The 25,939-nt window shown below is 37.1% G+C and overlaps 2 protein-coding genes across 4 annotated transcripts; one reads left to right on the forward strand and one right to left on the reverse strand.

Moving 5' to 3' along the window:
• Positions 1–1,676: 1,676 nt before the first annotated feature.
• Positions 1,677–12,407, reverse strand: LOC110830773 (uncharacterized). Of its 3 annotated transcripts, none has more exons than XM_087355494.1 (8): positions 12,194–12,338; positions 11,248–11,309; positions 9,743–9,799; positions 8,827–8,883; positions 8,102–8,327; positions 7,218–7,315; positions 6,610–6,809; positions 1,677–6,019 (listed from the first exon to the last, which is right to left on the reverse strand). In XM_087355494.1, the coding sequence occupies exons 2-6, from the start codon at positions 11,291–11,293 to the stop codon at positions 7,258–7,260; spliced, it is 444 nt and encodes a 147-aa protein (XP_087211620.1). In that variant the 5' UTR covers positions 11,294–11,309; positions 12,194–12,338; the 3' UTR covers positions 1,677–6,019; positions 6,610–6,809; positions 7,218–7,257. The 3 variants fall into 3 exon arrangements, with proteins under 3 accessions (XP_087211620.1, XP_087211618.1, XP_087211619.1); XM_087355492.1 differs by having other exon boundaries at positions 12,075–12,338; XM_087355493.1 differs by lacking the exon at positions 12,194–12,338 and adding an exon at positions 12,347–12,407 and having other exon boundaries at positions 1,678–6,019.
• A 153-nt stretch (positions 12,408–12,560) lies between these two features.
• On the forward strand, positions 12,561–25,900 carry LOC147872777 (RAC-gamma serine/threonine-protein kinase-like). The gene is made up of 7 exons (XM_087355495.1): positions 12,561–12,730; positions 13,918–14,067; positions 15,319–15,567; positions 19,391–19,492; positions 20,791–20,868; positions 22,545–22,645; positions 25,823–25,900. The coding sequence occupies exons 4-7, from the start codon at positions 19,397–19,399 to the stop codon at positions 25,848–25,850; spliced, it is 303 nt and encodes a 100-aa protein (XP_087211621.1). The 5' UTR covers positions 12,561–12,730; positions 13,918–14,067; positions 15,319–15,567; positions 19,391–19,396; the 3' UTR covers positions 25,851–25,900.
• The last annotated feature ends 39 nt before the right edge of the window (positions 25,901–25,939 follow it).

The following is a 25,939-nucleotide window of genomic DNA, read 5'->3' on the forward strand; positions in this document are numbered from 1 at the left end:
ACGGTGGCAGTGACGTCTTTTTGGTTTAACAATTTTATTCAGTTTATTACTTCCAAAACATTTTGTATCTGTTTCATTGGTATGGGGAATGTTATTTAATTTTTGGATGTGTTAAGCAACTGTCATTTTTGTTATTTTCAGTTGCATATTTTACTGATAGTTCAAAAAAATCTTACTAATCGTCAGGTTACTTGAGTGTAAGTTGCAATGGCTTTATTATAAATAGCCCACCTTCGGAATGCTGTGCTTGGAAATGTCGCAATCAGATCTAAGTGACTGGCAGATGTGCATTCAGATGCAGAAAACCTTTTTTGTGTTTTGTCAAAGATATTCCTACATAGTGGCAGAAATATTTATTGTTCGTCCGATGTACATTAGATTTGCTGCTAGTCTAATCACTATTTGTTACCAAAGGATAATATACTAACCTTGTCCAGGAAACTTCAGATGATACATGCTAGGAATTTGTGAAGTGCATAAGTGTGTTTTGTTTCCAACAAGTGTCTTGGTTGAGTTTGAGGGCTTGAATCTTATCACTCACCCCCATGTAGTGCCAATAGTAAGAATGTAAGGATCTATAGTTCCATTTAGTCATATCTGATCATAGGTTGATTAGTTAAAGCACATGGATATGTCCTCACACCTTAGTCATCAATAAAGTACACGAATAACTCCACCGTCTTTACCTTTTTCATAAAGTGAGCCACGGGTGGGACTTCAAAGATACAGGTAGATTCTCACAGTTACGAAAAATCATGGAAATGACAAATGCATGTAAGGAAAGTATTAAGTATTACTGTGTAGGCAGTGGCGGCCCATCCATAAGAGCTGCAGAGTTGAAATATTTATATAATTTGTAACACTTTGTTTCCTCTATATCATTATTTTAATATTGCCCCTTACGTTGCCAAGATCCACTAATCGGCTGAACTGACAGTAAGTCCGCGGGCGAGGAGTGCGAAGCAGAACGGGGCTATCATCCGGCTGCAAGGATTTCAGCGCGGTGGGCAGTGGAGTGAGGGGCAGTTGACTTGTACAGAGCCTATCGGGGCTGCAGTCCCCGCAGCCAGCTTATAGTAAACACACTTGCCCGGTACCATGTGTTTTAGACTGGTTTCTGTATCACGAACTGTTTCGTGCTTATTGTTAATGGGTGTTCAGTAATTCTGTATGCTGACTATTTTTTGTTCTATTAATGAAAATGAGCAAAGGATGTGTATCATATTTACAGTAAATTACTTTTTCTAAATTGTCTTTGAGTGAAAAAAAGTGATGTAAAAATAATGGCCGCCCTCTTCGGGACTTAGAAATAGCTAAAACATCATCGATGTAAATTTACTTTTCATTTATTTATATTGTCATGTATTGAAAACAAATTTTGAGTTTCCCCTTGCGCAAAACTGCCACTTCTCAGACTCACGAGCCGCCATTGGGTAGGCGAGCCAGGAAACTAACTTTATTTTGCATGGAAACAAAGCACCGGATGGTTCATAAGAACTGCCTACTATTCACGTGCGTTTAATACAGGTATACTCTGTACAAAAATAAGTAGAAACACTACAATATGGCTGACACTTATCAAAAGGCCACGCTTCGCCAATGCATGCACGTACAAAGGGAATTTAAGCCTGTTGGTGGAATACATTCAAACTGAAACAAGGAAATGCAATGTAAATCTTTGTAAAAATGTTTGTTTTTATTTGCTCTCTGCTTAAATTCTAGTTACATACAGAATTTTTTATAATATTGGGCTAAAGAAAGAAATCAGTAATGAGAGTCATTGTTTAATTATTAGTGGAATGTCTGAGTTTAGGTGATAGATAGTAAATCTATTATGTATTGATCATCTAGGATTTGAGGTTTTCACTGCGGTGAGTCTGAAGATTGCTGTCTTCTGGGCTATTGCGCCGTGTAGTCTGGTAGATTTCCACCGACGTTTCAGAGGTCCATGCTGCCTCCATCATCACAGCTATGTATGTACACCGCTAGACCTGGCCAAAGCTCTCCTATTGGTCCCCACGCACTCCATATTTGCTCTCATTGGCTAGGATCAAGCTACTCCGGTTACTGTCCGGTCCCTATAAACCTGGACCGTTCCGCTCGATTGGCACATTAATCGCCCTGATGACGGAGGCAGCAAGGACCTCTGAAACGTTGGTGGAAATCTACCAGACTGCACGGCGCAACAACCCAGAGAGACAGCAATCTTCTGTATTAATCATCTTTGCTAGAGCTTATAAAATGTTGAAACGTAGAAGTTAGGCCGTTTGCAAGAGATCAGAGCAATTTATAGAAATTTTCAAAAGGAATTTAGTTTCATCTTTCACCTGAAGCGGATCTGGCGATAACCGTCCACGCCTACAGCGGATGTCCAGAGGTATGCTAGACAGTTATCAGAAAATCGTATTGGTGCCAGTCTTAACGGTGAGTGAAGTTCTATGTCAATATTCAGGTCCATGTTAGAGGATTCTGGAACATTAACTACGCCGTCAGAATGTGTAATCTTGCAGGTGGTTACAGACGTTTCGGAAGGATGTGTCGCCTGCGTCTTAAGTGGCTTGAAATCGAGTCTTAGATTTGCGTGAAGAGAACTTTTACTTCACGTGGTAAGTTGGGTTCGAAGTTTTTGTATCTCGTTGTTTCGTTTTCAATAACAAGTCGTAGGGGCCCTCACCCGTTCCAATCCGGAATTGACCCGAAAGAATGAGCCCTAAGACCTTTTAAAACGTGGCTTGGGTTTAACGGGACCAGAACCACCAAAGTCCGACGTTTCGTCTCTTCTCTGGGGCCTATTGAAAACGTCCATTTGCAAATATTCTCATTTTGTTTGGATTATATTGGAGTTTCAAAGCTGGGAAATACAAATATCAAGAACACGATCAACTCCCTTTGTGCCTTTTGTCGGAGAGCTTCGGACGTCGTAATTTTCCTGTGCAGTTTTGCATTCTGACGCCCTCCTCAACGAAATTAATAATCTTGTCCTCCAAGCGATATATCGACCAAGCTCGGAAAGTGTTTTCCGTGACGCGTTTTTGCAGCGTGCATTTGGATGTATTAGAGCCGCCTTATCTGAATACTTCCCACTTTGGCCACCAGATCGCAGCAAATCAGCGTCTGCCTCACTGCTGTCCTCAAACGGCATCTTGTTCTCACCGTTCGTAGGAAATTCAAAAGTACGATTTTGGAATCTTGCAGAATAGCCAACCTCCACATCAAATTTCAAACAAGTCCGCCCTCAAGTTGAATCGACTGGACGTACAGACAGAGACCACCAGCCCATAACGCGTTCTTGAAATGCACTTCATTGAAAGATAACAGATAATTTTCGTTTACTTTGATAAGCCGTTTTAGCAACATTGAAGGGTTTAGTTTCATTAGTGCGTCTGAGTAAAACACTTTCTTCCATTCTGTAAGTCGTTTTATATAACGTACTGGCTTGCATATAAAATCGATGATAACTATCGACAGAAAGTGGAAATGTAACTGGCACACAAGGCCTATGCAAACATCGTCGAAGTTTGTTCGCAACGCCCATGCGTGATCAGGGTTTCGACAGAAGAACGAACACGGAAATTTATTGCTAGAGTTACGCTCCTCTTGAAAGGGAATTCGAAGTCAAACGTCATCACCCAAAGGGAGAAAGTAAGTGAAGGCCAGAGACAAATGGAGAAAAATTCACAACAAAGAACTTATGGATTTTACTGTTAAAATTGTTATATTAGGACGATTAATTCAATGTTACTGAAATGGTTAGGTTATGTAGCATGCGTGAGCAAGGCGAGATATTTGTACAGCATTTTGGTGTGAAGCCTGAAGGGGCGAGGTAACTCGGACACGTAGGCATAGATATGAATATAATATTAAAATGGATCTTACAGGAGTAAGGTCTGGACTGGATTTATCTGGCTGAAGACAGGGAACAATGACGGTCTCTTTTGAAGATTGTGATGCAATCTCGGTTTTTGCGTTTAAGACTAGCTGAGCGACCATTAGCGTCTCAGGATATAGTTTACATGATCATAGCGTCGTAGATTTATCTCTTGTCCTGTACTTCTGTCAAGCATTAAGACTGTTCCTTCGTATTGTCTGACGTCCTTTGGCGTCTGCCCCCTCCCCCCACCCCCCGGGGGCTTGTGCCGCCAGAAGATCCTTGGGTGTCGCGTTCTCAGGAGTTCTTTGCTAGTGTACGAACCACTGCTTTGCTGAGGCTTTTAACGTCGTATTTATATTCGTAATTCTCGTTTCTCTCCTTGCGTCTTTAAATACTTGCGCGCGCTTAATTCAAAAGATGTAATTATGTCAATTAACTTTGTCATATTTAAACATTAATAATCTTTTCCCTTGAATCATGATATCAGCTTCTGATTTAAGTGAGTGAGAACTCGTGCAATGAAAACGGATAGAACAAGAAGCGGAAGGAATTTTTGAGTAGGCCTTGGCTTCCACAATAAGAGATTTAGTACCTAATGGAGGAGGTAAGCCATGGTCTTTTCTTGACATAAATAAGGCTGTTTCGTTTTACTCCCCTGTATTTTCTACCGTGGCCGATCTCCACGGAGCAGAGTCCTTGAGAATCTAACATATTCCAGTCCAGAGCTCAAGCAATCAAGAACACCCGGTTCGAACCCCAACTCGGCATTAGTCCGATGTTACCCCATTTCGAATTTCTTCGTCCAAGTGGCTGTTGATGGACTCCAGGGGGATGGCAGAGAAAGGGTCGAAGTCCTACAGGGGCAATAATGTAGCAGTTTGCAGCTTCGAGGGCAGTCAGGCTACGTGACTTTTTTCTTGTCTGTCTGCACTAAAAGTGTCAGGATACTCGACTCACGTCTTCAGTGATTGGCTGGCGGTGTTATACTCGCAATGAGAACCAGTCGCCTGGTACGGCCAGACGCAGATTGCGGTATAATATTAAAATGGAGCGTAAATAAATATAAAGTCTTCCGTGGAATCATCTGGCGCAGAATAGCGAACAAGATAGCGAGTCTTCGGTTCGGTAATAGGCGGGAAATTGTTTTGACAAGAACGGAGAAACTGTCGACATAATTACCCGCTGCAATACCGACTGAGAATTCGTGGCCATTTCATTTTGTAAAAATGGCTGACTATGTGTTGCATGCAATCAGGCTGCGACTGTTGGTAGTTGCAGTGAGGGATTTTCACTCGCGAAATTTACCCGTACGATGCACATGCTTTCTCTAAATCCTCCTAAGGGAAATTTTTCTTGTGTATGTTTTAAATTGCGCCTAATTAATTTAGAGAAAATTATTTTGAAGAATATCATTTAAATTTGTGGCACTTATATTCTCCTTATCCCTGTGAAATATTCTAATTTTCCATCTGCCACCTAGTCAAAATATTTATTAGCGCTAGTTTCGCCACGTTCTTATTATCGATTAAGCGACTAACATGTAAATTCTGGGTGTCATTCATACATCATTTCATCAAAATCCGTCTGGGGGTCCTAGAGGGTAAAGATGCTGACACGCAGAAGGACAGGCGTGTGTAAAGTAGGAATTTCAATTAACTTGTCCATATTAAACCATCGAGAACATTCGGCAGAATCACAGTTACCAGACGCCATTAAAATGGTCCGGTGGACGAAGCTTAGTCATGTGTAGGCAGTTTGCGTGCAGTTAACTTAAAGGGGCCAAAGGACGAAGGCATTCGATGACTGTCACTGGCTTACGAGATCGTTAATGTCGTTAAATGGCAAATCTGATATTCAACACAAATATGTCCCATTGTCTCATTTAAAATGGCTTCTTTGAACAAACATTTGCAGGCGAAACCTTTTCACATTTTTATGTATTATGCAAACAGGATGAAGATTTTTCTTAATAATGAAGAAATGAACTCGAAAATGATCATTGATTCAAGCGTGGGGATCTGTTGGGCCCACATAATAGCTGAAATCCAAAGAAGAGTTGACACTAACCTCATTGTTAGTAGACACCTGGCAGTCGGGTTGTTCAGTGGCTGCTGTGGCCGACTGCGTGTCGCTGCTCTTGTTTTGTCCCTGAAATTCAGAAAATGGTGGATTAGTGGGCTGCAACCCATGAAACAAAACTCCTGTAACTTAAAGTATTGATACAACGTGCGATATAATATTACGATGGAAATTAACTGGTGGATATTTTGCAGATGCACTCTTCCCAGTTCGAATTTGATGGAAATGTAAACCCAACAGAAATGGTTAACAGGAATGAAAGTTTAATTATAGGAGATTTCTGTGCTAAAGTAGGAAATGACGTAATTCTCGTAGGTCAAGAAAAATGGAGACGTGTGCATAATTAACGTCCTTATAAATATAAACTATTTGTAACATATCTTTGCTTTCAAAAGCCAGTTTCTTTTTAAAGAAACACAATTAATGTTTAAAACTTAGAATAGAGTTTTAGTGATTTAAATAGTGAAATCTGCTAAATAAGTTCAACTGCAATGCGTTCTTACAAACAAGGGAAGATAAACTTCCCAACCAACCCCGATAATCGAGAGTTTACTCTAGTCATTTTTCGCCACTGACATTCCACACTCGTTTGTTTTCCACGTGCAAGCGACAGATGGCAGGCGAGTGACTTCGTCCAAAGTGTAATGACGACGACTTACCTCTGACGAAGCGACACCTCGTGTGCCTGTGGTTCCTCCTCTTCGATGTTCTTCAGCAGGCAGGGGACGGACGCTGTTGGTCTGCGCCGTCTTGAGGCGTCGCTTCGCCGACTGGCGTCTTGTTCGCCGCAATTTCTTCTTGCGGGCCTGCTCCCGAAGAAGCTTCTGCGTGCGGGCCTCCTGCGGGATGTAGACGTAATCTGAAAACAGAAAGAATGACTTTCAGGTCACAGCATTCCGTAAACGGTTGCTTCTTATCGCGTGGTTTGACGTGAGAGGAGGAAAATCAGCGACATTCATACATCATGCAACACAGAAAGACAGGAACAGTAAAATGCCTTTTGATCATATCTAATCGCAAAATTAAATGTTTAAGTTCATCCCATTTTAATATTATAACTTCTCGATATCTGGGTTCTGGTGCCGTGACTCGTAAGTAGATGAAAATGTTTTGGAGAAAATAAAGACTCGTCAAAAGTTCTCTTACTTAAAATCGCTAGCAGTCAATCCCAAATAAATCGAAATCGGTGATGTTTCTCAAAATTCTCGGCTATATTTTTTGGAATTTTCTGCTGCTTGTTGCCAGTGAAAAAAAATTAATTACTTACCGGGATATTTATTCCTGTGATCTTCATCCGCCTGGCGGGCTCATTCATAATACTTTTCCTTCTGCTCCAGGTCAATGGCCCTCCACATGCAGCCAAGTCTGCAAATAGAAAAACGGAACTTGTAAGAACACAGGCAGGTTGTAGGACGAACGTCCAGGGGTTGCAGCTGGGTAAAGGCAAACGCAGTGGCGTATGAGAGCAAACGAAATGTTTCACCTGTTCTCGACGATCAGAACATTTTTAGCAAGGGGAAATAAGATATCCAATTTCGAAATAACCCCATGCATTCTCTGCCCACTTAAGATTTTTTCCATTCTTACATTGAAAGAATTGTTCCGGGAGGTCTCATAAATTTTACTTCTCTGCTTGACTTCTGTCCTGTATATCATGTGTTCTGTTTATAATTAAGTAAATATAGATTTATAATCCAGCAATGAAAATCAAACCAGCCTTTAATTTAATGTGCTGAGTTTGTGAGTCGAATTTTACAAAATTCAACCTTTTTCTTTAATTACTAGGGCTCATAGTTTAACATCATCACAATTATCAGCATTTGTCTTTTTCTCTCTTTGAGTAGAACAAATTTCTAAGTGCGCGTTCAGAACACGAGAAAATTCTCACACATAATTTTACACGATCTCACCGGTGCCATGTTTATAATCGATGATCATACGTAATTTGCTGCTATTCTTATAATTTCGCTTGAAACCAAATTAAATATTCTTAGCTCTAGCAAAAGCTAAACCCACACCACACTGGAAACTTCAAATAATAGGTCTTCTGAATTTGAATGGCTTTGAAGACAATTTGTTGTTCACAAATGCTCTGCACATTAAATTGTTAACAAGTAATAGTTCTAAAGTACACCTTGTATTGCAACTTACCTCACGCTTATCTCATTGTTACTTTCATGTGGGTATTGCAGAGACATTCTCTTGCGCCATTCGCTGGAGTATAGGATGAAAGCATTTGGTGGTCTACGGACTCTCTGAGGACACTTTGGTGTTTCTTTTCCATGTTCTAAATTTCTCTTCTGTTGGTGATGTTTCTTCGGCTCAACTTGTATTCTGTGCTGTTGGTAATCCTGGTGCATGTTGTCCTCTTTATTTTCTGAAAGAATAGTGGAATCCATAAATAACACAGTTTTAAAACTATAAGATTCAGAATATGGTCAGCAGTATAAAAAACATGGCTGTTTCCAAACTTTTTTCTTCTCTGAAGAATTACAAACATCTTATGCAACTATAATGTATATTTTACAGGATCAAAAGTGTTTCTCAGGCAGTAAATTGAACACAAATTGCCAAGTAGACATTCACTGATGCAAGAATATTATTAGCAGAAACTGAGGAGATAAATGGAGTACAAAGTTGACTCTTGCTGTCATTTTATGACTTGAAAACCAATGGACTGATTTTAATCAACTTTTGTACTGAAGGCACAAATTTGTTGAAGAATCCAAAATGTGTTAAAGATGAGCCCGAAATTATAAAATATTTTGAATAATTGCTATTTATGACAGCAAAGTTAAAATCTGAAAATACCAGAGGAATCACGCCAAAGTCATTACTCACTTCAAGTTACTTTTTTGGGAAAAGAGAGATCTTACCTTTGTCATCTAAGATGCAATTCACAAACGCATCTAATTCCTCTTTTAGTGTTGTCTCTGCAACACAAAAACAGAACAGAGTCAAGTATTATATTCAGCCCACATTATTTTGTTGTATCTAAAAGAATTACAGAGTTTTGTGAAATCACAAGGCAACACCATAACAACTTGGCATCAAATAAAGTGAGAATTATTAAAATGTATCACAAGTTGCAGGTAAATACACTACATATAATGAAACTAATGAAAATGGTAATCCATTAATTAAGTTTTTCAGAATAAATAACTTAAAGGTAGAGTAATAAAGGATCTCAACAAGATTTTTATATTTCAGTATTTTTCTGAATTATCTGATAAGTTGAAGATTTCCATCTTCTGGGTTGTTGCGCTGTGTAGTCTGGTCGATGTTAACCAACGTTTCAGAGTTCATACTGCCTCCGTCATCTGAAACGTTGATTAACATCGACCAGACTACTCAGCGCAACAACCCAGAAGACGGAAATCTTCATACTCACCGCTGTGAGAACCTCAACTCTTACATATCTGATAAGTTATGTCCAAAAGCAACTAACATATTAGTTTTGCTGTATTTGATGCAAGTAATAGCCCCCCAGCAACAGGAATAGCTAATATTTTCCACCCATGCATCATGTTTTAGTTTCTTGGAAGAAATTTGACCTACGAGATAAATGAAATTTTACGTAATAACTTACGAATCAACTTTCTGTCAGAGTCTTGTGTATATAGGATGAGAAAAAAGTCTTGAGTATTATTGTAGCTGGAAGTATAATAGGCTTACTTTCACACGGTCTGTTTTATGAAATATCTGCATAGGGGTCTGAAAATGACAGCAGAGGAAACATGCCAAAATCGTTACTCACTTCAAGTTACTTTCTTGGGAGGAGAGAGGTCTTACCTTTTTCATCTAAGATGCAGTTTATATATGCATCCAACTCCTCTGTCCTAGTTGGTTCTGGAAAAACAAACAGAATAAATAGAGTCAAGGATTAAATTCAGCCTACATTCTTTTTTCTGTATCTAAAAAAGACAGTTTAGTGAATTCACTAGGCAAAACCACAACAACTGGGTATCAAATTAACTGAGAATCATTAAATTTTTACTGCTAGTTGCAGGTAAATACACTGTATATAATTAAACTAGTGGAAATGGTTATCCATAAATGGTACTTTTATTATACTTATGCAATATCAACTCATTTTAATTTGAGGTCACATTATGGAGGTAAGAGCCCCAAAACTATTCTGGGAATTGGCTTATGTATATAGGATGAAAACAAGTCTTCTATATAATTGTAGCTCTCTGTAAAATAAGCTTACTTACACATGGTCAGTTTTATGAAATATCTGCATTGGAGTGACTGATTTTGAGGAAATAAATGGTAATAAGCACACAGAATGGTGCAGAATCCAAGACACAATGGTCATCCCAAGTCATAAAGTTGTATCAAGGCGGAAGGTGGTCACTTTGAATATTTAAGTAAATAAATAATTTATTTATGTATGTGCTTGTAAGGACAGACATGAAAATTCATTACTTTAAATAAATTCTAAAAGGAAACATTGATATGCATTTTCATCTCAACATCTTGTGAGTGCAACTGCAATGGACATTTCCACTGATGTCTACGAGATTTACAACATATTTTATGCACATGCCTTGCATAAATGAAACCATTTTAATGCAGCCTCCCTTTGAGTAATTCTGTTGTATTCTTTACAGTATTATTAGGTCTTCTGGGAAAAGAGACCAAATTTGGGAGATGTTTTAATAGTTGTCATTATTGGCTCAATCTAACAATAACACTTTAGGCCTGAAAAATAAAATAATACGTAGGCTATATTAGGAAGAGGCCATACGCAAGTTTACTTTATTGTAAAATTGCCTTCAAGCTTGACCAACCACTGACAATGTAAAACTGTTTTGTGATGACTTTGTTTTTGCAAGGAACTCGGAACACCTGAACGGATTATGATTAAATTTGTTTTTAGGGATATTTCAAACTATTCAGTCCATTCAAATTCTTTTTAAAAAATTGGCAGTATCTTAGAGGAACAAAATTATTTCTTATGCAATATGTTGAACACAAATTGCCAAGTAGACATTCAATGATGCAAAAATGTTATTAGCAGAAGCTGTAGAGATAAATGGAGTACAAGGTTGACTCATGCTGTCATTTTATGACTTGAAAACTAATGGACTGATTTTGATGAACTTTTGTACTGAAGGCACAAATTTGTCAAATAATCCAAGATGTCCTATAGATGAGCCCAAATAATAACACATTTCGAATAATTGCTGTTTAGAAGACAGCAAAGTTAAAATCTGGAAATGACAGCAGAGGAAACACATCAAAATCTTTACTCAATTCAAGTTACTTTTTTGGGAGGATAGAGGTCTTACCTTTGTCGAACAGGATGCCATTGATGAAGATATCAAACTCCCCCATGTTTATACTTGGTATACTATGAACACAGAAACAGAACAATCAAGGATTAAATTCAGCCAACATTATTTTCTGTATCTAAAAAAATGACAGTTTAGTGAATTCACTAGGCAACACCATAACTACTTGGGATCAAATTAAATGAGAATTATTAAATTTGTACCACAAGTTGCAGGTAAATACACTATATATAATGAAACTGGTGAAAATGGTAATCCATTAGTTGAGTTTGCCTAAATGAATAATTTAATTGTAGTGGTAGAGGGGTTTACTGATGTGCACTTTGACCCTTTAGAAGCATCATGACCAAATACTTGTGATGAGGCAAACAGTGGGAAAATGCTTTGAATATAACACAGATGTGCCTGTGTTATTTATTGATCTCAGGCAAGCTTTTCACAGCATATATAGAAGTGAATTATTTATTTATTTAGGATCTTATGCTATAGCTGAAAAAATAATAAGGAACTGAAGGTAAATGAAATATTGTTAGAAATCCAAAACAATTTGTGCTAATGTTGATGATATTTTCTTGGTTGCAAGAAATGTTCCAGCATTAAAAGAATTATTATCTGCACTGGCAACTGAGGGAAGAAAAATGGTCTTGAAATTAATGAAGTTAAATCTGAATACATGAAAATGTCCTCATTACAAGCAAGAACATACCCTCAAAACTTAGAATTTATTTTACAGGCCTACAATGTGCTTTAATTTAATGCTAAAATACTTTTATTAACATTATATTGCATTAATTTTAATCTATATTAATGTTGGATATGAATACCTTATATTTGGTTCTACGTATTTTATGTCGGAATACATTTCACACGTTTTCAGTTAATATTAGATGCCTCTTTAAATTGGAATTATTGTGATGGTAAAATTTTTAAACAGTTGCATCACCTTTAATGTTTCGTACTTGCAAATAACACGAAACCTTCCATTTTTCTGCAATTAGTTTATTATCCATTTATAACTGAATGATTAATGTTACCGTAATAAGGGATATTGTGCTTAAAATTACAAGTATTTTTCAGAAAATGAAAGAGTACTCACAGGTCGTGCTAAAAAGATTTCTCGTACGATGGCCGTTAAATTCTCTTGTGACGTCACACCAATCACAGCGATACCAAAGCATCACGTGAGAGCTATGTCCAATGAATGCGTATTTGCATAAAAAAATATTTAAAATATTCTCGGTAATTAATTTATATAAAATATAATTTAAATTGATATTATATGTGAACTTACATTAGAATTTTTGTGATGATAAGATTTAGAACAACAGTTACGTTATCTGCAATGTACGAAAAAGATCTTTCAATTTTGACGTCACAGCAATCACAACGATACTGAAGCATTTGCGTGAAGCTGTGTCCCATAGATGTCTGAACACTCGTAGAAATACGATTTAAACCAGTCTCGATGGTTAATTTATAGGTAATAATAGATTTAATTTATATAATACACTTGCGCTCCATATGACAGTCTATTAAAATGTTGACCCGAAATTGTTAATGGTTGTTTCCGATCTCGTGTGAAAGAGAATTACATATCTCCAGAGAGAAACTTTCATATGTTCATCAGGATATTTATACATACTGTCATTGCATGCAAACGTGATCAGATGGTGTAGCAGGTAAGCTACTAACTGATAAGCCACCTCCAAGCAAACGATAAATCTTGAATGGAATGGAGAAGAGAAAACATCACAAATTGCTACAATTTTAGTGGGCTGGTGGCACACTCCTAGTCAGACCCTTTCCATTTCACATTTATCCCGCAACAAAAAATGGTGTATGTTAATGTCTTGCTGCTCAAATATTCCTTAAGAAGTATACTTACAATTACTGTTCCCCACTGCTTCCATCATCAACTACGTTGACATGGTTAGGATTCCTGTCCCATGAGTGGTCTTCCTCTGTGCCATCAACTTCTTAAAACTCTTTTTCAAGTTAACACGGCAGCACTTTTTATCAGCATGTAAAACTGTTGAGTGTTGAGCCAGTTCATTTTCACTTGGTGTGAATTTATGCTTTCAGAAAGTCAACCATCCATTGCTTGTATTGTTTTTCATTTCAAAACCATATACTGATATAAGAATGTTAAAGCCAGCATTAAAAGATTATCTCACTCGTACTCAGTAGAAGAATATATAAATACATGTAAGTAACAATGATGATGGTTTCTCATCATCATTATTTTGCTGTACTGCTGTAGTTTCAAAAATCTATAAATAACTGTTATGTGTTTGTATTTATATTAGTACTAGAAAGAAGTGTTGGGGTATTTGAGAAAATGTGGTAATGTTAGGATACACATTTACATGTACAGATTGTGGTCTTCTGTATTATGACACTATGCAGTCACGTTGCCATTGTTTTTGAGTAATGTGAAGATGGAGGCAGTATATTCCATTGAAACGGTGGTAACCACCTATAATACTACATGTTGTAGTCCAGAAGGCCACCATCCGATCTCACATTGCTGTGAAAACCTAACATATCTTATAGCAGACATATAGATCAGCAAAAGGAATGAGGACCCGAAGTATTATGAAAAATCCTTTTGAAATATAATGGAAGTTTAGAGTTCTGAAATGCTGATATGTTGTCTGCATGTTACAGGATGGCTTGCCACAGGCCCTGTCATTGTCATCTTGTCTATCATGACTCATGTGTTCGGTGTTGCGTTAGCAGTTGAAGCAAATGCGTGCTCTGGGTGTGTCACACGCCAGACAGGGAAAATGACTGTGGCTAAACTGCTGAGTGACTGAGGTATGTAGCATTAATTTAGGACAGTCTTTTCTTTCATCTGCATTAAATTACTTTTTTTTTTTATTTGTGTAATCCTATAAGAACCATTTTTCTTGTGAATTCACTTGGCTGTTAAATGGTTTGAATACAAAACATAAAATCTAATAAAAGTCTGAAGGTTGTTGGCGCTAGTGCACTTTGTGTAGTATCTGTTTCATAAAATAATAAAACTGTTTTATAAGCTGAATTTTGCTTCCATCTTTCTGTAAAGAAGGAGAAGGTAGAATTCCCGTCTATTTAGTCTGGACTAGGTCTGAGGCTAGCTCAACCAAGGGGCCAACAGGTAGGATTTCTGCCCTCTTCCCCTTTTTTACCTGAAGACAGAAGCAGAGTCCAGATTTCAAAATGTTGTAGTTTTATTACTTCATAATTTAATGATGGACAAAGTGCAAAATAATAATTTTACGTATTATAATGCATCGTCATCAGAATTCTATACAGTCTGTTTAGATTTTGTTTTGTATTCAGACGTTTGTATAAGAGTGTGGATTCACAAGGAAAATGGTTCTTGCAGGGTTACATTAACAGAAAAACTGATAACACAGTTTTAATCATGCAATTGAATGGCATGGTATAATAAATTCTTCTCAGGCTACCAGCCATGTAAGGTGGCTTAATGAAGAAGACCTAGCGTTTCAAGGACGATCTATGTCCTCATCCTCAGGGTACACTTATTTTCCAAACATTGGTGTCTTATTCATTAAACCAACTTACACTGGTAGCCCAAGGAGTTTATTATGCTTAGTTGCCATGAAAGCTTCAGAACATACAAGTGGCATGGTGTTTGTGCATAATGTCATACAAATTAGAAGGACAGTAAAAAAATTCTCATTTGTCCTCCTTACGAGCATCCTGATCACTATGTAACTTCTATCACTCATGTTCTTGGCATACTCTGTTCATGTGTTATGTTTCGGGGTGACAGCTGTAAACTGGAAAGCCTTGGAGTTTATTGATGCTATGGAATGGAGCTAAGATGAGAAGGTTGGCATGCCTTGTGTGTAGATTGTTGACATACAAATTGTGGCAGTGCCAATGGGAGCTAGTGGAACATGACCTCTGCTGATTGCATTCTTTGCCTCACGAATATAAAGTTCACATTTACTTTGTAAGTTTCAGATCAAGAACTGCAGGGTTTATTTTGGTGAAGTTTGATTATGTTATGCCGTTGAAGGTAATCCCAAATTTGTACTGTTTAATTTTCTAAAATAGGTACTAACAATATGGTGGATGCTCAGACTAGTAAGGTGGTACCCACTCCAGCACTACTGAATGTACGGCCCTGAAATGATAGCAGGAGATAATAAAATATGCAACTTTTGTTAAGGAATGTGAAATGTGAGGATCTCATGAAGATGGCAATATTGTCCTTTTGAGTTTTGAAGCCATGAGGACTCGTAGATAGACACCTTTAGGTCCACCTGGGATCTCAACCCAGAAGAACATCATCGTTTTGTTCAGGTAATTTTTCTGTGGAATGTGAAGCAACAACATGACAGTTTTATAAATATTGTCTTCAGATTTAAGTTTGACTGTGATAACTAATGAGCCTTTATAGCTTGACATGTGAAATTCTGTACAGAGATTGATTTTAAATGTACCTAAAAATCTCATGAAATACTTTGTAAGTCAACAGTTACAGACATGGTGTGAATATAAAACTTCGAGGATATGTAAGACTTGAGGTTCTCACAGCGGTGAATATGAAGATTTCTGTCTTCTGGGTTGTTGCGCTGTGTAGTCTGGTCGATGTTAACCAACGTTTCAGAGGTCATACTGCCTCCGTCATCAGGGCGATGAATATGCCAATAGGGTGTGAGAAGTTGGATTTTATAGGCAGGGAAGTGAAAGGTGTAGCCTGCCCCGAGCTTCTTCTCACACCCTATTGGCATATTCATCGCCCTGATGACGGAGGCAGTATGACCTCTGAAACGTTGGTTAACATCGACCAGACTACACAGCGCAACAACCCAGAAGACAGAAATCTTCACTTTGAGGATATGTTTGACGAATTTCACATAGTGTGTGTGTAACATACTTACAGTTGCAAGTGATGATGAAAGCATTTGACCTGAGTTGGTTTTGATCATATGATCATCTCTGCATGACACAAGGCCACCAACTCATGAGCTACATTGCATTATAGGAGATGGTGCACAGGCATAATGATTGCAGCTGAGTATAACTGACAGTTGCAACTGTATTTGGTTGAATTCACTATTTGCACTGAACTCAGTAATTATCCTTTGGGTTTGAAGTTCATCTAATTAATAATTAAAAATTCAGTTGCTACTGCAAAGAAAACAATCCATAACCAAAGATCTGTTGTTGATGCTGTTTATTTAAATAATTGGTGTGTAATTTGAGAATCATACGAAACCCATAAATATATTCTGTGGTAAAATGCAGAATTATCGAACATTAAAGATGGTGGCACACACAGCTTTAAAAGGTTGTTATCAGAGTAATGACTACAAGACTAAATTGTTAATTGACTTCACTGGAATGCTGTCTGAACATAGTGAGTATATCATTAGAATGTATTTACATTCTATAGATCCCTCACAGTTCAAGCCATGGATGTGGAAGATGTCATAGTATGAATATGAACATTTAGTAGAATAAAATATGAAAACAAAATAAAAAGATATCACACCATTGCTAGGACATTCAGGAAGCCAAGGTGCAGAGAATGAACTCAGAAACTCAGTGGGGTCTGCACCTTTCCAGTCTTTTTGTATGTGGCAAAGGAAAACTCATACATCAGAGATGTTTTGATCAAGTTGCATAATTTTAAATGTATTTCTCTTTGCTCCACTGGAGTTCTGTTCTGTTTAGATCCGTATTCTTTTGATCATATTATTTGAATTAATTCTCCTTTTTTGCCACTGATGATGACCTCTTGAAGTGGATACACGTTTAGCATTAGTGTCCTTTATAATTTAAACAGTTTTGTTTGTATGTTTATTTTTTATATTCCAATGCTCTATGCAGTATGCAAGGTTTGAAGGGAATTTTCTGTTTGTCATCACATTCAGGCTGACCCTGGGGTTAATTTACCTTACTATAGAATCAATCAGTATCTTATGCTCTTCCCCAAGTGGTAAGAGCATAAAGCTGTACCTCCATCCCCCATACGTCGTCGTGTGGTGATTAACCTTATATGTGTCCTTCTGGAAGAGGGGTTTAAACCCTGTACATGAGGGCAGCTGGACAGTCTTTACCTCTGGGATTTCTGATTTAATAGTGTTTTATTCCATTGCATGGTCAGCTGACATTCTGGTACCAGAAGTGAAGGACTCGGTACTGCAGATTACAAAGGCTGCCATTGGACATGGCTTTGAGCTAGTTCCATCAGCCTCTGAGATGCAGCATTTGTTGGTCATCTCATTTCTTTACCACAATTCTGTAAGCATTTCTTGTGACCCCCATCCTAGCTACATGTCATGTTGTATGCTCCATTTTTATTTCAGTACCTCATGGTCGTGGTGAGACATGTTCCTTGATAAATCTGACAAACACATGTATTTTAATGACAAAGATTTCAGAGAAATGGTGCATCTGGTACTAAATTAAATATGTTTTTCTTTTTAAACACTTACCAAAAAGTGATAATTATTGGGTTTTTGTTCAGGGTGATGTGGTGTGTTTTTATGCACAGCAATGTTGTCTAAAAGCAATTGAATGTGTGATTAAGTTTGAGAAATACGGAACGTGGAAAAAAATATGTGATGAATATAACGAAAGCTTACAAAAGAAACAAAGAATTTATGCAGTAATGAGGAATAATATGAATAAAAATCTGAATGAAAATGTCCATTAAACAAAAAAAGTTGGCCTTGACAGAAAGATGCGTATCTTTAGATGTGGATGGAATACTTTGAGGAATTATTAAACTTACAAAGCATTGTTGAGGACAGTACAGAAAATTGTAGTATGTCAAAAAAGGTTACATCTGTAAACAGCAATAACACAAAAGAGAAATAATATGACAAAATATCTGTCAACGTGATTAACACGGTATCAAGAGTCAGGACCCATTGGTTATATTGGGTCAGGAGAAAAATTTTAATACAAAACAGACCGTCAGAGGACACCTGTAAAGGAATTACCAAACCAGTTTACAAGAAGGTAGACAGGAAACTATAAAGGAATTACAGTGTTTTGCTAGACGTTAAAAATTTGCAGAAGAATACTTTGTAATGCAGTCAAAAATTGATGGTCTTGACCAAGACACAGCTGCTCTCAGACAACTCTCCGTGAGTTGGAACACGCTCTTGCCACCATTGGTACAGTTGCTGGAAGCAGTTCTGGAATTGCTGGATGTCACACAGAGCATCTTGAGTTGCAGCAATAACTTATTGCCTGCTGTTGAAATGACATCCTCCCAAATGTTTTTCTCTCTTGAGGAAAGAGTCATCGGATTGTGAGAGATCATGCGATTAAGGTTGATGTGATAACACGACAGTATTGTGTTCAGCGAGCGATTTTTGCAGAAGAATTGAGAGGTGTTCTCGTGCAACAGATTTATGTCACCAGTCATTGGTCCCCTCCTGCAGCTGGTGCAACTTTTGTTTGATCTCTCCTTGTTCAGACTTGCATCTGGAATGAATTTGTAGTGCACAGGACCACAAAACTCAGACTACTGGTATCACTTTCCGTTTTGACCTCTCACTGTAACGTTTTTATCACAGTGAATGAGGTGAACTACTGGTCAGTGGATCATGCTTTGTCTGTTAGTGAAAGAGATGAAAAGTCTCATCCATGACAGTGATGGTCCGAGGGAGCGAAAGGTGTTACCAGATGTCAATGTGAGATCACTGCAGATTGTCATCCACTCACTTTGCGTTCAAGGCGTCTCATGCTGATTAACTCGATGCGTGTTCAAAAATCTCTTAAAACTCCATGGCAATTTCCATGCGTTTGAAGATCCTGCACTTTTGTCAACAGTCATGCAGCTCTTCTGACACATGAATTGTCCACCTGGTTCTCTTTTTCTTGGGCAGTTAAATGACTTTCACTACAGTCATTATCCCTAAACATTTTCTTCCGTCTTTTGGATCTCGAATGCCATTTAAACTTGGTAATGCAATGTGGGGAATCTTATCCGCAAAGCTAATGCACCATTTCTAGTGTTTCACAAGCAACGTTGCCGAAGTCTTGACAGAATTTTATGTTAGAGCCTTTTTGCAACTTCAGTCTTGTGGAGAGCGTTATTTGGCAGGAACACTGTTTTCTAACTGAATATTCAACAGAGAACTAAGTTACGTTACTGTTGTTCCAGAGCATTATGTCCCAACTGTTGGAGTCGGGAGGAGCATTTCCAGGTGATGAAACGATATTGTACCTGGCAGAAATCATCGACGCTATGGATTATCTGCATAAGGTAGGCAAACAGCCCAACTGAAGTTCTGTGCAATAAAATATATTATAACAAGGCAGTTTAAAGCCTGAAGGTAGAATTTTTTGGTTTCATTCAATATGTAATTTATTCACTACATACCAATGATTGTATTCTTGTGTCTTATCATATAAAGAATCGATACTCACACTAGTGTACAATATTAAAATTGAAAGTAGATTATATTGTGTGGGGGGTGGTGGTAAAGCTGAAGTTTTTCCTAACATCTGACACACCTTCATACCAGCCTTCTGGAAATAAGCAACATGGTAGATCCTCACTCATAATCACAGCTACAGATCTGATTGGTTAGGGTTCGTGGTATTCAATTTAATCAGTAACAGTGACAGCTTAGTTTGGGTGGTATATAGCAGAAAAGGAAAATACTGAAACTGCATCTCATTACTGCAGTAAGACTGCAAGATATACCATATTTTATCCCCTCAGTAGAGGTAATTTGTTTCTTTCAGTTAAGAGTCATATGCCGAGACCTAAAACCTGACAATATGTTGGTAGATCTTCAGGGCCACATTGCTGTCGCAGATTATGGTCTATACAAAGTTTGTGAGCTCTGAAGAGGAAAATATTGTATCCACCTTATCATTTATTCAGTTTGCGTACAAGGACACGTAGGCTGTAAATGTAAGCGCAATGTGGTCCGCTGTCCATCAGGCAGTGAGTGCCCTTTATTTGAGGGGTGTCAAAGTATGAGACCTGTAAAGACTTGACAGGCTTCAAGTGACTGAAATTTGACCACAATTTTCACAGTGTGTGTAACTAAAAGATGTCACAAGGCCTGTGAATTTGAGGAGATAAACATGAAGTATAATAGTGGATATTGACACAGATAATCCAAGGGCCTAGTTTAAATATTATCTTCTTCTTCTTCACTTGTTGGACCCTGGCCACCTTAGATTAAATATTATATGAAGATAAAATTTGTGGTACATACAGCCTACTGAGTATGGTCACAGTTAAGGATCTTACTTACGATGGGTGGGGCGTGTGGGGAGAGAAGAAATGCTCCAGAGCATCAGTGGGAAAATCTCTTGGAAAATGGCAGTGTCAGAAATCATTAAGGAAAAGAATCGTAGCATTAAGAGGGATGTTAGAGAAATGTATTCTGAATGCAGGAGCTGGATGGAAGTCGCTCAGGACTTTGCCCACTGGTGGTCAACACTTTTTGACATGATCAATTTTCTTTTCTGTTACCAGACACTTTCTAGTTGTTTTATGCCCCAAATTCCTGTCACTTTTACTCAAATTGTTGTTTCCATCTTCAGGGTGATTGTGCATATTCACAGGACGTCACAAGTCAGTATGTGGCGCCAGAGATATTTATCGGTGAAGGCTTCAGCTATGTAAGTTTCTTGTCCATTAACAATATTATAATAATGAGCTCTTGGTTTTATGTGACTCAACCTAACGCGTGATTAATGCAAACTAATAATAATAATAATAATCTGAGGGTTTGGAGCCACAAGCAGTTTGTAACGACACGTGCATAAACTAGTCAGTATATATGACAGGAGGCCGAAGCATTCAACTGGTGCAGTCAGCTGCCTGGCGTCTGGCATGATGACATGCATATTTGTCATATAAAGGAATTTGAAAGCCAAGTACTAGCCAGTCACCGAAATTCAAAATAAGTGTTGTTTAGACTTTTTTCTTATGTGACTCAGCATGAAAGTAGCTTTAAGTGTCTCCTTGTGGCGCATTGCACCCAAAAACAGAAAGAAAAATCAAGTAGCTATCAACAAACTTGAAGCATCAAGGGCATGGAAATACTTCTTATCCTTTACCACACAGCTCCATACTCACTAACTAAAAGTTACGGGAATTAGAACTGAATGAATTTGAGTAGTTTTTGTGATCAAGTTCTCATGACCTACATATCAGACATTCAATGAGGGTGTTGTGAGTGGCTTGGCAGATAACATAATTACATTGTTTCAGTCCACACTATAAGAAAGTCGAGGGTGACTGTAGCCAATTTTCCTATCAAATTCTGGCAAAGCCACTGTTAGCACATGGATAGCATCCTCATGTACCCCCAAAAGAATGCTGTAAGGGGAGGAATGTCATGCACACAACGTGGTCAAGCCATAGGCCTACCCTTGCCAATAAAATTCTCTTAAAATTTGCGATTTAAGAGTCTATCAGTTCCTTGTGAAAATGTGGAGGCATTCTGTCTTGTTGCAACAGCATTTCAATAGGACATTGTTCTTCAAAACAGGTGTGAGGCATTCCTCTGCTTAAGATGCCATTTTAACAACTGTGAGTGTAGTGCATCTTGTGGAAAGATGTGGAAACTAAAGCAGCACGAGTTATAAATCTGATCGTATAACCTTCTAAAATTAATTTAGTTCAAATTCCTTTGCATCACGGTTCACAAGTTATGAAATGGCGTACATTTCATGTGTACACTCTGTGTATAAGCAGTCCTTGAACTGAAATAAACATAAATATTTGCAAAACTTGTTGCAGTAAATAGTATTGACGGAGACACGGCAGTTCGGAAGACATGAAACAATCATAGAACATTTGTAGGTGCTTTCACCACAGAAAAATAGAGAAATGCTCCAGTTCGCTTTGCCGTGTTTCTCTGTCCACCTGTGTAGCATTTTGATAAACACTGAATGGGCTTTAATGGCATTTGATAATTTTCCTGACTTGCCTTCTGATATCATTTATGGTAAATAAATAATAGCGTAACTGTATGATGTCATTTGTAAATGGTGTTTGGTAAAGTGTTTTTCAAGGTTCTGACTGAGCACTCAAAGAAAACCATAAGAAAATTCACCACAATCTGTGGCTGACTAAGAATCAGACAGAAAGCTATTGAAATAGATAAAAGCAGAAAAAGCATCGTCAAACTTAGGAATGTTCCATGTTAACCTAGAGGCAAGAAACTAAGAACCAGTTCACACTAACCACAAGTTATCTATTTGTGGAGAACCTTGTGGAAAATGTATAAGAGTGTGGTGAAATAGAAATGTCTGATTGCAGCTAATACCAGTAATTTTAATTGTTGCAGGAAGTGGACTGGTGGGGTGTTGGAGTCACTGCATTTGTAATGATGATTGGGCACAGACCCTTTGAATATGATGAACATAAAAATGATGCAGCACTTTGTTGGTAAGTATTTTGCATTTGGAAAGAGTTCTGATGTATGTGTTTGCTGTGAACATCATTTTCCTTTGAACACATTTCTGTTGAAATTACTTAACGGTCAACAGATGACTGTCTGTTTTAATTAGCTTCGTTCAGCATATCTTAACTTCAAGTGGTCTTCCACTGTTTATAAACACGTAAACTTATGTCCCTGCAATTGTGTTTATGAAAATTGCAGTTTGTGAGTGATTTTGGTACAATTCACCTCTTATTCAGTTCATGTTGAGGTCAACCATTTTTATATTTAAAAGAATGCTAAAGATCTTTCTTTTTCTCATATTCAAAATTTTCTAATATTTTTATTTGCATTTTTCTCGTACAAGTGTTTTGTAGCCACGTCAGCATCAATAAGATATTCACCTTTTATAGCTTAAAGTCGCCTAAATAATATTTGAACATTCAGTGGTAAATCAAAGAAGACAACTCAGCCATTACAAGGGTTAATGTTTTTGAAGTAAATAATCGCTGTTTACACTGCAGAACTTTGAATTGTTTATTTTTAAAGCAGATTGTGTTTGTAAGTGTCACTATGTCTGTTCTATTTATGTGTTAGAGAGTTGCGTAATGATACTTCAATTAACAAAGTTAACGTGCTTTGTGTGTGTTATCTACTCAGCTATGAGTATGTATACTTCGTTACTGGGAGTGCCGTGAATAAAACACTTTAAACAGACCTCTATCTAACATTGGATGCGTCTTTTAAATGAGATGACTATAATGTAGGAATTATGCAGTGATGGTGGGTGTTAATTTGATTTTGCGTATTCAAATAACTTGTGTCTTTAATGTCAGCACAGAATAATTAGTCTATAGTAACATGATGATACTGTAAGTGTAAGTGAAATATTTATTAGTGTTGTGATTTTAGATCTTGGTGTTTCATAGTGGCAAGTCAGATAAACATTGTTTTATTACGGTCACTGATTTTGAGAAAATAAATGGTAATAAGCACACAGAATGGTGCAGATTCCAAGACACAGTGGTAATTCCATGTTGTAAAGTTGCATCAAGGTGGAAGGTGGCCATTTTGAATATTGAAGTAAAAAGATAATTTATGTATGTGCTCACAAAGATATTAGTAAGGAGAGACATGAAAAATAATTAATGTAAATAAATTATAAAGAGAAACATTGACATGCATTTTCAGATCAAGCATGTCTTGACTTTTCAACCAACCACTAAAGTTGTAAAAATGCTTTCTCATGACTTTTCACAATGAACTTGGAACAAATGAATGGATTTTCATTAAATTTGATATTAGGGATTTTTAAAAGTTTTCTGCACATTACATTTTTTGTAAAAAATAGTCAAATATAATGGATATTTTACAGGATCATAATTGTTTCTCATGCAATATGTAGAACATAAATTGCCAAGTAGACATTCATTGATGCAAGAATGTTAATAGCAGAAGATGTAGAGATAAATGGTCCACAAATTTCACTTCTGCTATCATTTCCAGAGTTGAGAACCAATGGACTAATTCTGATCAACTTTTGTACTGAAGGCATTTGCTCAAATTTGTGGAACAACCCAAAATGTCCAAAAGATGAGCCTAGATATTAAACCTTTTCAATAATTGCTATTTATAAGACAGCAAAGTTAGTATTTACAAATTTAAAATCAGAAAATTATAGCAGAGGAAACATGCCAACATCGTTACTCTTTCTTACCTGAAGAAGTGTACCTAGAGTCCATGTTTTCTCAAACGTATTCGTAGTTACTAACACGGTGAATAGGTTTATAATCATTCTAAGATTAGACGCTACTGAAGAAATTAAAAAAAAAGTTACCAAAACTTGAGAAACTCGTTGTTGGGGATTTCATGAATCTTCTAACTAAAACCTTCTTCATTACAGTTATTTCGGTATATACTTATTAAATTAAAAACTAAAGTAACTAAAAATGTATTAAATACTAATATTTATGGCTGTAATAAATGGCCCATGCAGTCCGTCTCATTAATCTATAATAAATACATTTTATAACTTGCTAACTTACTGTGTTATTTCTTGACAATGCTTAATTCGAAAAATTATATTAATACTTTCTCAAGATTCCCTTGTTAATTAAAAAAAAACAGTTTTTTTCGACACTAAAATAGTTTATAATTTGTGAATTATTCACCAGTTATTTGATTTTTACCATTCCTAATTACAAGCCGTGCACATTTGTTCCCACTATGAAGAGGCCGTTACTGTCGATTACCAAAATACAACAGCAACAAATAAATGTTCAAGCACGTAACCCGTTCATGTAGCGAAAAAAATGATGTACTATTCAGATGTAGTTTGCGTCTGACTTGGTTGCCGATGGACATTGCGTGTAAAAATAGGTTTTTAAAAGAAGTTCAACGGGGAAATGTGTTTTTAAAAGCAGTTTAATATTTGGGCCAAAGCTTTTTGTGCAGGTAGTGGGTTGACAAATATCGGTTTGAGAGGCGCGTTAATTTTGACTGCACCAAGTCTCGAAGTGAGGTTATACTCATTAATTCAGTGTGTTTAACATAACGTCGCTAATGAAGATGACCCAGAAGGCTAAAAAACCAAGTTATCTCCTTCTAGAGTTGCCCGTGCTTGCGACGTGCAGGTTTTCAAAGAGTGTGACAAAATTCCTAACAACTCTGGAAGGGTATGTTGTATATAATTTAATGTATATTTCGTTCTTCTTGTTCGTAACTTTTCACACATTCAATTCACCGACCATTCACTAGAACAATATATTTCAGTCCATTGTGATCATCATTATTTGCGATTCCCCTTTTTTGGGTAACTTTACTGCGAACAGTAACATCTCTTTCCATTCTGAAGAAATAATTCAATGTATTTTGTACGTAATAAATTGAATTTGTTCACTTTCTCATGTAAGCAGATCATATTCTAGAGACATTTCCGTATTGTAAATTGTTATTATATTTTTCAAATATAATTTTTATTATGTTTTAAGCAATGCAATAGCATTTTTTCATCGCTTTTGGCACTAGTGAAATACTTTTCTTTCTTTTTCTCGAATTTTGTTATAAATTTTTTCCTTCTAATTTTACAGGAATTTATTCAATTGCCTATATAGGCTTGTTCCATGACACAAGAAACATCTGTAGTCCTCAAATGATAACGTGTGTAATGAATTGTTTTTTTCTAGTTGGCCATCCTGGTTTACAACCTCATAGAGTGTATGACTTCTTGTCACGCATGTGTCTCATCCTTTCCGAGGCGGCCTCTGAGGAAATTGTGTTTCTGTTACAGGAACTACATTGTA

Source organism: Zootermopsis nevadensis, unplaced genomic scaffold, assembly GCF_977971745.1.
Source record: "Zootermopsis nevadensis isolate Lab colony 2312 unplaced genomic scaffold, Znev_1.0 Znev_ptg000024l, whole genome shotgun sequence".
In the NCBI taxonomy this organism is placed as follows: Eukaryota; Metazoa; Arthropoda; class Insecta; order Blattodea; family Termopsidae; genus Zootermopsis; species Zootermopsis nevadensis.

Excerpts from the sequence above, each read along its gene's own strand:
- LOC110830773 (XM_087355492.1), bottom strand. The coding sequence starts at position 12,112 with ATGTATTCCGACATAAAATACGTAGAACCAAATATAAG. Across the intron at positions 8,884-9,742 it reads CTGCATCTTAGATGAAAAAG|AGACAACACTAAAAGAGGAA; the intron begins GTAAGACCTCTC and ends TTTGTGTTGCAG. Across the intron at positions 7,316-8,101 it reads AACAATGAGATAAGCGTGAG|ACTTGGCTGCATGTGGAGGG; the intron begins GTAAGTTGCAAT and ends TTCTATTTGCAG.
- LOC147872777 (XM_087355495.1), top strand. The coding sequence starts at position 19,397 with ATGTCCCAACTGTTGGAGTCGGGAGGAGCATTTCCAGGTGATGAAACG. Across the intron at positions 19,493-20,790 it reads CTATGGATTATCTGCATAAG|GGTGATTGTGCATATTCACA; the intron begins GTAGGCAAACAG and ends TTCCATCTTCAG. Across the intron at positions 20,869-22,544 it reads TCGGTGAAGGCTTCAGCTAT|GAAGTGGACTGGTGGGGTGT; the intron begins GTAAGTTTCTTG and ends TAATTGTTGCAG.